The sequence below is a fragment of the Glycine max genome, chromosome 1 (assembly GCF_000004515.6).
Source record: "Glycine max cultivar Williams 82 chromosome 1, Glycine_max_v4.0, whole genome shotgun sequence".
In the NCBI taxonomy this organism is placed as follows: domain Eukaryota; kingdom Viridiplantae; phylum Streptophyta; class Magnoliopsida; order Fabales; family Fabaceae; genus Glycine; species Glycine max.
Window position 1 is genome coordinate 8,102,962 of NC_016088.4, and position 12,475 is coordinate 8,115,436.

At 30.8% G+C, this 12,475-nt stretch overlaps 1 protein-coding gene across 1 annotated transcript; it reads left to right on the forward strand.

Moving 5' to 3' along the window:
- Window positions 1-6,766: 6,766 nt before the first annotated feature.
- Window positions 6,767-11,661, forward strand: LOC100776452 (ninja-family protein AFP3). Its single transcript, XM_003516337.5, has 2 exons — window positions 6,767-8,086; window positions 11,068-11,661. Exons 1-2 carry the CDS (start codon window positions 7,282-7,284, stop codon window positions 11,484-11,486), a joined length of 1,224 nt encoding a protein of 407 aa, XP_003516385.1. The 5' UTR covers window positions 6,767-7,281; the 3' UTR covers window positions 11,487-11,661.
- The last annotated feature ends 814 nt before the right edge of the window (window positions 11,662-12,475 follow it).

Below are 12,475 nucleotides of genomic sequence, written 5' to 3' on the forward strand. Positions count from 1 at the left end.
TTTTCAATACATGCACCGATCCATTTTGGCTGATTGATATTATCAATTTTGAGTTTAGAATTAAACAACAAACAACATATGAATAAGCACTAAAAATTTAGTTTTGTCATCCTTTGACTGCCAAACAACAAATAGGGAATTATTTTTCCTGTCTTTTCTGTTTATTGATATTAATCTGCAATGTAGTACTATAAAATTGATTCTAATAGTAATTAGATAGAATATACACCTACAAGAATGCCCAATATGAAATCCATATTCCATTATTTTTCTACAATTTATTAATAACTGATGTTCAAGAACTGATATAACCATATATAAATTAATCGTAGTATGCAACAATTGATACAATACTTCATCACTCTATCAATAACAGGATAGTGTATTAGTTGGCTACCATGAGTTTTGTTAGACAACAACATAATTGTTCCTACTCTATATCATCATATGAGAATATCAGACATACTGCAACAAATTTCAATATTGTTGCCCTGTCCCAAACCAAAACAATCCTAAACCTTTGCCATAACTTTTCTATTCTGATTTTTAAACCTGCATTCCAACCCAATCCCACCTCACTTCTCAATCTTTAATTGCATAATACACTTTATAAAACCTGCTAACTTAACCATGACTATCACTCTCAACATTAATTATAGAATACACTTCATTCCACCATACACTCATTGATTTTATTATGTTGTTGTCATTGTCCACATACTTTAAAATATTATCTTTCATTACCATATTTTATCTTATTTTTTCCATGCTATCTAACTGCAGATTCAATATCCAATCAACAAAAAACCATTAATCATGCAGTTCACAACACCATTCCACAATGATAAGGTAATCTTATATGTCCACTCTTTGCTTTTTTTTTTTTTGTTCTTTCATTGCTACAGTTTCATTTTCTTTTGTTACTATGTCTTTTTGCAGAACACAGGAAAGATTTAGCAATTTATGAATCTGTTACCATTAACTTCTTGGCTTGTGACAACAAATCCATATTCGACCTTCATTTTTCTCCCTCACTAGAACACTAGACCTGCGGAAGACCATGGCCGATCTCAAGAGAACATATTTGGACAATTAAAATCACCCAATCAATGCTTGCTGCACCCCAGCCGCTGGTAACCATCAAAAGTTGTTCTTTGTTCCTTATACAAATTGTTGTTTATGTATAACACTTTTTTTCGCATTGCAAAGGCTCCCAAATTGTGCCATTACACATGTTAATGCCTGCTGCCAACACATGACGATACTTAGAAAATTTGGACCTCCACTGCAGTGGAATGTTCTCCTCCTTGACGATACTTAGAAAATTTGGCCATAGATACGTAGTACAACCATGGTATGAATTCCTTGCCAACAATAATTTCTCTCACGGTGATGAGGTCTCTTTCTATTATAGGCGTGATAAAATATGAGAAATTATCATCCGACACAGGAAAAACTGGAATGATAGTGACACTGAATAAATTTAGAATGTTAAACTACTACTTCACTTTATGATGGTCATGTTTATATTTCTTACTTTTTAAAACAATTTATCTACTATGTAAATATATTATCAATCTTTAATCTATTTTAATTTGTACATTAGTTTTCATTTTATTCCTACTTTACAAATCAAATAAACATACATGCGAAAATTTTTACAAACAACCCGTGCGTATGCACGGGTTGCAAACTAGTTATTATAAAAAAGGATGATGACCAAAATCAATTAATCCTAGTATGCTTATTCGTGCAATACACAAACATAAATGAATTAGTGTAATATAAACCGAACATATAATAATTTAAAAGTTATAATTTTTTATACTTTCAAATTAAAAAAATGAAGGATGTTTTAATATAAAAGAAATATATATATTATTCACATATAAATTATATACATTAAATTTAAATATAAATATATAAAAATCTCTTCAAATAAAAAACTAATAATTATATAAAAAAATCACACAAATGGATTTGTCTTAATATGAATACTCATATGATAAATGAATATAAATATAAATTAGAAAAACATAAATAAAATATATAATACTTTAAAAGTATAATTTTATTCTTTCAAATTAAAAAAAGGATGTTTTGATGATAAAAAATAAAAAAATTAAACCTCATTTTATATTTGAAGGTAATGTAATTTGTTATTTTTAATTTTTCTCTCTGTACTTTCATAAAATATATTCAACTCCATTTCTTATATTTTTCAAACTTTCATGTAAAATAAACATTCAACAAATTATTTAAATCAAGAAAGAGACAACCCTAAAAAAACACATTCAAATTAAAATTATTATAATTAAAAAATATTCTCATCATACTAGTTTAAACAATAATATAACTACAGACATATAAAAATTGGTGCTATTGCGGCTACACCTCCCGATTTGTCAGGTATATTATGAAGAATGGCATGGATCGGTTGGAAATACCATTCCGGCACAATATGAGACGGGGTGGGTGGGCATTGGATTAACAGGTATATAATTGTCAGGATGGCCCAAAACATAAACTGTTTATCCCGTGAACTAAGTTTATTTATTTGTTTTTTATGAAATTAAATATATATTAATCATGTAAAATAAACTTTAATTTTGATTGAAAAGAGTGTTTAGTAAAAAAATTTATCCCTGGATTTAGAGTATACTTTTCTTCATATTTATATGATAAGTTAAGTTTAAATTTATTTACATACTTTCATGAAAATATTCATCTTCATTTATTTTATTTTTTTTATCAAATCGAACTTAAATAATATATTAGAGAATTAAAAGATTAATTTAATCTTAAAAGTATTAGAGTAAATAAAATCGATAGCAAGGTTCTCCTGTTGGTCAAACACATTTATTGCTAAATTAAAAGAATTGAATGAGAAAATGAAGTAAACTTATTAATTAACAATGAAGGTTATTTCATATTAAAAACAACTGAATATAAATAGTATATTTATTATATTTCTAGTTTTTAGGCATAATCTTTAATTATGTGCTAAAAAAAAATTAATTCTGAAATGTGAGCAAGTAAAAATATGTTATGAAAAAGTAAAAAAACAAGTAAATTTCTTTGCCCGATAGAATTAGAATTGATTAATTTTAATAAAAATAATAAAGAATGAAATTGATTAAAAATAAACTTAATGAATATAGCTCAATTGCTAACACAAATTGTGTTTAAGGAGATAACATATGTTTAATTTTTATAAAATATTTTTTTTTTAATCAGACGTTTTAAGTGTAACTAAGTTTTAAATTAAGAAATAATTTCATTGTTAATATAAAGAATTGAAGCTGGTAGGAATATCTCAAAATTTATCAAAAGTCCTAATTATGATGATTAAAAAAATTAATAAAAAATACTAAAATACATTTTTATCCTTCTATTTTAATATTGAAGACATTTGATTTTTATTTTAAAAAATTATCAATTTTAGTCCATGAGTCAATTGCGGATGTTGACTCTAAGTTCCGTTAACTTTAACCAACATCACACACTTAATCAGCCACATGGCATGCTTTTAGGAAGTAAATATGCACTTTAATACATTTGTTAACATCACACACTTAATTGTAGACCTTGACTCTATGCTCCACTTGAATGATAAAATAATAATAAATGTATTAAAGTAAATGAAATCAATAAAAAAAGTTCTTTTTTGATAAAACAAATTTATTAGTAAATTAAAACAATTAGCACGAGAAAATGAAGTATACTTTTTAAGTATTTTATACATTTAGAAGAGACGAGCGCCTTGCGTTAAATTCGTTGAATATAGAGTAGAAATAGGTAGTTACAATAGTTTTTTATTGGAAAGAGAGAGATTATAGGAGTAAATTTGTTAAAATAAATAAGATGTTAGTGTTTTCAAGAAATCATAATTAATATGTATGTTAAAATTACTTGATAGTGGATATTTAATAGGCCTTAACCTGTGCAAAGTTGTAGGATAGAAAAATCCTTTTAAAAATTATGATATAATGAATAAATATTCAAATTCAAAAAATTAAAAGGCCAATAATGAAGGTTATATTCATATTAAAATATTTTAGAAAATAAAACAAATAATATATTGATTATATTTCTAATGTTTGAGTCATAGTCTTTACTTTTGGAATATGAACAATTAAAAATATATTATGAAAAACAAAAAATAAATTTCTTTATTTGAATGATAAAATAATAATAAATAAAAATAAAAATAAATGTTTTAGGAAAGGAAATTCATATTTTTTTTAAAAATGAAATCCATAAAAAGGTTATATTGTTAGGTTTAAAGCATACTCTTTATTTTTGGAATATCAAAATTTATTATGAAAAGATAAAAAAAACAAGATATTTCTTTATTAGATGGAATTATAATTATGATTCAAAAGATGGAATTATAATTTATTAATTTGACAGAAATAAATGTAAATAGAAATAATTTTTTAAGAAAGAAATAAATTTATTAGAGTGAACGAGATTGAAAAAGGTTCTCTTTTTGGTCAAACAAATTTATTGCTAAATTAAAACAGTGACGAAATTAATGCATTAGTAAATGAAATTGATATTGGTCAAATAAATTCATTGATAAATTGAAACAATTGAAAATAAAAAAATGAAATAAAAATGATCTAAAAAAAAAGTTATACCTGTAGTAATTTGGTATCAAAGATTTCTTTTTTGTGAATTGATATGAAATATCTTGAAAATATTTTTAAAAAAGTTCTTTAATGCATTACTTAATTAAATGATTATCTTTAAAACGATTATATAAAAAATTAATGTAATAATTATTTTAAAACTATTAATAACAAAAATCCAAATTAATCTTTAATAAATTTATGTTAGATGATTGAGTTCCTCAAACATGTTAATAAGGATTTGATTTGATTTCCCATTTGTGTGTACAAAGAAAAAAAAATGATTGCGAGAGACAAATTCCACCACATAATGATCTTTATGTCTTAGGATTGATATTATGACTTTCGACTATGATGTTCCAAGAAAAAAAATACACATTTCTCTATTAGACTTGATACATTTATTTCTATTTACATATATATTAAAAGAAAGTGAAAGAGGAAACAAAAATTTAAATTAAAAGAAAATAACAAATTCAAATTTTATTTTTGAAAGTTTTCTTTTTGTTTTCCCTTTTCTCTAACAAATACAAGAACATATACATTTAAAATGTTAAAAAATACCATTATATCATTATAAATTATCATATATTATATATAATAAATTTGTTCAAATTTTGCTTATCAAGTATGTATTCAATATGGCTGAGACATTGAATTAATAAGTGAGAGGATGAATCGGTGAACTACTATTAATCCAGTTGACCTGATATATAGATAAAAAATTATATATATATATATATATATATATATATATATATATATATATATATATATATATATATATATATATATATATATATATATATATATATATATATATATATATATATATATTATGATTAATTCATATTTTTATACTCCAAATAAAATTCATCATCATAATCAAAACTATAAAATATTATTTAATTATTGTTAATATGGTCTAATTCAGTTGGTTGAATAAAAAATATGAATTTTTGTAAATCTTCTAGTAGTATCTTCGATTTCTACCGATAAAAATTATATTATATAATCATTTATTATTATAAATTATTTTGTAAATATTATCATTGAATTATAAAAAAACTCATTTTTTAAAATTAAATACAAAAATTATTTAAATAAATATTAAATGATATCATAATGAATATGACAATAATAAATTATTATCAAGATAAAAAAATAATATTATATGTTATTCGATAATTAAAATTATTTAATATGTTATTAGAATTTAAGAAAAAACTTATTAATCCACTCAAATTGGGATCATTGGATTCATTGAACCGTGTGCGGTTTTTATAACCACGTGGACAATTATTTTTTATTAAGTGACAATGAATAAAAATTAAACTCAGACTGATTTCTCTCTCTTTACAATTTTTAAGAAACCACGTGTCTATAGCTAAGTTTTGAACAATTTATTTAATTGAGTTCTTTACTGAAAAATTATTAAATAATGATGGGGTACAGCTAATGAGTATAGAAACAACGTTGAGTTGAGTTTTGAGGTTCGCACATGGGTGGCAGTGGCACAGAGTAATGTAGTAACTTGACAAATTGGAGAAAGTGGGAACCGTATACGATCTAACCTAACAGGACGCGACACGACCCAACCCAAAAAACACAACAACACAACCCAAAGCCGCCACGTAATAGTAGAGGACGAGGATGACAACAAGTAAATTATAAAATATCCTTAAAACATCAATTAAGAAATAAAAAAACCAAATATTTATTATGAAAATCATAAAAAAATTAAATCATAAATAAAATAATTTTATAAATTTTTAACAAATATATATATATATATTTAAAATTTTTTAATCAATATTTTTAAGATGACACTAATTAACTTTTGTCAATCATCATCATTATTAACGTTAAAGCCACGCGTCCCCTTTCCCATCCCGGGATCTTGACCGACACGTGGCGCCCCGTCTGCCCCCACCCTGAATTTGACACGTGTCTCTCCCTCCCTCGACAGCGACCTCATCTCTGCAGTGAAAAATCGTGTCAGTGTCGCCACGTGGCACCTATGCGTTCCCCTCGCGACACCCACTTGTCTCTTTTTCCTCACTCAACCCGTCACATCCCAGGGGCACTTTCGTCCTCGGATAAATATTATTATTCCTCTCTCACTTTCTCTCCTTTTTCTTCCTCTTTCAAACAAAACAAGTTTTTCTTCTTCTTCTTCTGCCCCCATTTTTTTCTCCTCACTCTCCTTCTCGTTTTCGTTCTCGCGGGTTTTTGTGAAGCCAAAAACTTTCAAGAAAGACAGAATCCGAGTTTGCTTTTTGCTGTTAATTGCTTCGTGGGGAGAGAGTGGAAGTAAAAGGAGAAAAATTCATTTATTTTCATATTCATTCGAATTAATTGCATTAATTTTAAGAGAAGAAGAAGAACAAAAAAGGAGCAGTTTTTGCGATCTGGGTGTGCGCTGTTTTTTGGCGTCATTTGATGACAAAGCGTCATCATCATCATCATCATGTTTCGTGTCATGGGTTTTGCTGATTTGAATCACCACTCGCCACCCCACCAGGGCTTGTTGTTTTGTGCAGCGCACGCGGGTTGTGTTGTGTGAGGAGCATGCGTTAGAATTAGAACAGCAAGTGTTGCTACTTCACGATGTTCTATGTGGTTTTGCCTTTGGTAACGTGCATTGATGGAGGATTATAAGAAGAACCATCCTTATCAGCAACAGCAACAGCATCAGCATCAGCAAGAAGAAGAGAAAGAAGTAGTGTGTGAGAAGATGGAGAGGTATCCTAGGGATTTGCTTCAAGGATTTTCCATCAGTGGTGTTGCTACTATTAGGGATGATAATAACAAAATTAACAATAATAACATGATGCAGCAACAACATCATGTTCTTCATCATCACCATGAGCAGCAGCAACAGCAAGAGCAGCATGAGGAGGACGATGAAGAGGTTGAGTTGAACCTTGGTCTTTCTCTCGGTGGAAGATTTGGGGTGGACAAGAACGCCAAAAAAAAGAGGCTTTTACGCTCTTCTTCTGTGGTGGGGACAATGCCTCTGTTCCGGCAGGACGATGCGGTGGCGCCGTCGGCGGCGGCGTTCCCGGCGCTCATGAGGACGTCGTCGCTGCCCACAGAGACCGAGGAGGAGTGGCGGAGGCGGAAGGAGATGCAGACGCTGCGCCGGATGGAGGCGAAGAGACGCCGCTCGGAGAAGCAGAGGGGTTCCCGGGAGGTCTTCGCCGGCGCCGGCGAGGAGGTGGAGGCAGGGGGGACTATGGCAATGGGATTCAACAAGTTTGGTTCTTCGGCGGTGGCGGTTCCGCCGCCGGGGTGGGGTGTTCCGGCAAAGCAAGTTGTTCTTGGTGATGTGTTGGGGAAGGGAAGGGGGTTTCAAGGATTGTTTGGGCAACCATCTTCTCAGGGTTCGGCTGATTCTCAAGGAGGAAGCTCTTCATCAATGTCTGAAATGGATAGCAAGGCTTTTCTAGGTAAATTTTGGTTACTCTATATCTGAGTTTAGTACTTTAGTTTAATTTTCTCTTGTTTGCATTATTATGTTACCTATTGGTTTTAAGTTGTTGACTTGTGTGTGTTTTGGACTGTTGTTTGTTGATTGAGATTGTGGTTCGCGTTGCGGTGAGACAGAAAATCTTTGCCGGAAAATGTGGCCATTGCGATTGTGATGCGATGGTAGAGCGTCAAAATGCCTTGAGGTTGCGGCCGCAATTGCGGTTGCGGACAGCAATTTAAAACCATGATTGAGATTGAGGTTGTGCTGCTTCGTGTGGTGGTGATTGTGTTTTGACCGTGTGATGGTTGATGAGGGCATGTTCTGATGTGTATTTGTGATTTGCGTATCGTTTTATCTGAGTGGCTTGCTTGTTTTAATGTCTCAATTGGTTATGTGAATTGGTCGCTAACAAGGGTGATGATGGAATGGAAATAGTATAAAAGATTTGATTCTGTTGTCATTTGTTCCTTAAGGTACTATTATGGTTTGTTACTTCTAGGGGAACTGAATATTTTTATTCAACCATCAACTGTGTTGTTTTATACATGTATTGAAGTTTACTCTACTGAAGTTGTTAACTTGTCAATCTCTTCCCTTAATGTTTTTTATTTTATTTCTTTATTTTGGTCACTGAATTTCTGAAAACTTCCAATGGTTATAAACTCGGGGCAATTCTTCCCCCTCCCTTTTTGGTCTCTCATTGTTATGCATTAGTCCCTTTCTGTATTGAAAAAGATTATTCTTTGTATGTCAAACTGTGTGATTTTGAGGTTTTCTTTTTCACCTCTCTTGCATGGTAGTAGTCACATTTATTCTGACTCTTTCGTAGTTTCTCTTGCACATGATTGCTGGATAGCATTGTTTGAAGTTATATTTGAATTAATCATGACAGAAAAAAGGAAGAGAAGATACTAGCTTACTTAATAAGGCCCTTGAATTTATTGGAGCTTATTTGAGATGGTTTGTCACTGTATTTAAGTAAACTGTGGCATTCCTCTAACGTTATGTGTTAGTGCAATTATGATTTTACAGGTTTTAGAGTTAATTTACACAGCTTCCTCTAACAGCGTTGAACTGAGCTGTCATTACTAGTTGCTAGATGGGGACAGATAAATATATTAAATGTCATGACCCCTTTCTTTTTTTCCATTTCAAACTCTGGTCATTAAAGATAAGCAGTAAAACCACTTATTCCCTATTATTAACATATTTGGAACTACTTTTTTATTTTTGAAGTAAAAGTGTTTATTGTTTGTTAACAATAAATTGAACCAAACACACACTGTCTGATGTTTTGTTTCTAAGCACCTTCATATGTTCTGGTAAACTTAAATTTGGGTGGGAAAAAAAGTAATTCAGCGCTCTTTGTATTTTACCTATCTTGGTGTGTCAGAGGTACTCAAATTTGGATTATATATCCTGGCTCTGGTTTCTAGATGTCAAATGTCTTATAATGCTCACTTATTGAAATTTGAACCATACATTCGATGATGTTATGGAATCTGAAGTTTGGCTAAATTCATGGAACTTATTACTTAATCCTTAAATTTTTGTATATTTGTGTCAAGGCAAGAACATTTTTACTGATAATGATACTACTTGCTCTATTTTGGTTGTTAAGCTTTATGAGACAGTTTCAATGTCATCCTAGTTTCCACCAGATGGTTAGTGTTTGTGCATGCTCACTGATATTGCAAGATCACTGTAATATTGATTTCCCAGTCTTGTTTGCAACAGATTACTTTGTCATTTTTCTCTTTATTTTTCCTCATTTGTTCTTTCATGATAATATGGGCAAGGGGGAGCCATTGACTGGGTTGGGTGGATTAAGCCAGGACCATTGCAATATTATGCCTGATGGCATTGTAGGCAACCATTGCGCTAGATATTGTAGGGTTTTTTATTTTTCCTTTATTGTTCTCTGGTTTTTTTCTGAATCGCACCATCACAATTCTCTTAATCTATTTCACTTGATCTAAATAAATAGGACAGATATTTCTCCGTGTGATAGTTGCAATAAAAGTATGTCTTGGCAGGTTTGATTGAGTTCACTTCTGAACAATTATAAGGTTTAACACGTGATAATAGCTTCATTTATCAAAACACACTTAAAAAACATTATGGTTTTACTTATGTCAACTAACAAGCCAATGCTAGTGGACTATGTTGGCATGCTCAGGACAGAAAGTATATCATTTAGGATCAATGGCATGCTTCAGGCATAGCCGCATATATAGGCGATGTATATCAACCTGTAAGTCGTGGATCGGCAGCCACGTAAATAATCATCAATCCTTATTAGTTCTTAACCTGTAATTTATTGTTATCATCCTTTGCTGATGGTATAACAAGAATTTTCCTTTCATTGAATAACTGAAATTTCCTGTCCTGGAAGGATCTACTCCATGCCTTGACATTAAATTTCTTTTTGAATCCAATATGTGTGTGCATGTACTTGCATTAGATAATATATCTTTGCTGGAATTGTGTATCGGAAATACAATAAATAGTTTGTGTGGAATAATCAATAATGAACTTAACCTTTTGTCTGTTTCAGAAGTTCATTCATTTACTTTCTAAATATTCACTGATTGATGTTTATAGCCTGCCATGGATGGTTTACTGGAGAATAAAACAAGACATAAATCTAGAAAAGAGAAAGGATCAAAAGGAAGTAGAAATTCACTAGTCTTGGAGCAAGTATACCCTTTCCTGCTTTTGATTTCAATGTAGCTTTGTTTCTTTGCTGACCCTTTGTTTGAAGCATCGATTGCTACTTTATGATGTTGGAGCATGTGTGCCTTTGGCTATAATCTATGTTCTTCCAAAGATGGAATTTGTGGTTGTATATATTCTATAACTTAACTGAAAAAGATGAAAATGAAAGGAAAACCAAACACCAAATTTAAGAAAAAGAAGATGATCCTATTTGGCTATGTAACCTGTTCTACCTGACAGGATCAAGTAGCTGTGGTGAAGCAAAAAGCCCTGTTAGTAATCAATCGATGCAAGAACGAAGCAGCCAGGATCCTGCGGGTTCAGGGGGAAAGATGAATGAGAATGTGACTAGAACTTCCAAAGCTGAGGCGGAGAATCCATCTAGGAAACCCCATCCTGCCCAAAAAATAACGGGAAGGCACATTGGGACAAACTCAATGGAAGACATGCCTTGTGTATTTACAAAAGGAGATGGTCCTAATGGAAGAAGAATTGAGGGTATCTTGTACAAATATGGTAAGGGGGAGGAAGTGAGGATCATGTGTGTGTGCCATGGAAACTTCCTCTCTCCAGCTGAGTTTGTTAAGCATGCTGGTGGTGGGGATGTCGCATACCCTCTTAGGCACATCGTTGTGAACCCTTCTGCTGCTCCCTTTTAGTGATGGAATTCCCTCTTTCCCTTCAACTATAGGGCTGTAATATAGGTTAACATTGAGGGAGTAAACATTAGTTTGGCAGTTTCTTTTGTCTTTGTCTCCATTTTTACTTAGCTCTTGAATGAAACAATATTATATATAAACACATGCCTCCCTTCTGGAAGGGAGGAATTCCTCACTTCCCCATCTTCATCTGTTTTTTTTGTGTGCCAAGGTGATTGTTGAAGACTGACTTTTTTGAGGCATACATCACTGAGGTAGGTTTTATCTTTTTAAATAAAGTTTGGCAAAATGTATAAACTTGGGATTAAACCCTTGTTGGGACATGTATAAACTATGGCAAAATGTATTGGTTTGACATCTCTATTTGTTGTCTTTAGTCATGGTAAAAAAGTGCCTTGCATGTCCTAGCAGGAGAGTTAACCGTTTAACATAAATAATGGCTTAAAGCAGACTTTTAAAAGTTTTTGCATTTTTAAGTTTTTTCCTTCTAAATAAAGATATGACTGAGAAGGTGGATCAATTGAGGTGTGATTATTCTAACTTAAGAGATTAGAATTGTCTTCAATAGAAAATATTTGTGGTCTAGACAAAAAAAATCAATTTTTTTTTAAGATGTAAGCTTATTTATTGTAATTCATTTTTTGTAACGTTTTTTTATTGATAACACGTTAACTCATCCAATCTTTTTTGAAATTTTGTTACTCGTAAAATATAGCTAACACTTTCGTTCAGTTCTTTTTAAAGGGAGTAATTAAAAGGCTTTTTTTTGCTAGTAATTGAAAAGGTTTTTTGGTTGGAAGGCTTAAAGCAAATACTTTAGTTACTTGCTTATAGGATTAGGGTTGATACATCATATCGTGCATTGGGAATTGGGAATAAAAGAAAGTAGAAGTATTTTATGTTTGTTGAAGTTTTGGAAAATCTATTAGCAGTCACATTACTCATATTATGAAAAAAATGTTTTAAGTATTTATATATAAGATTAATTT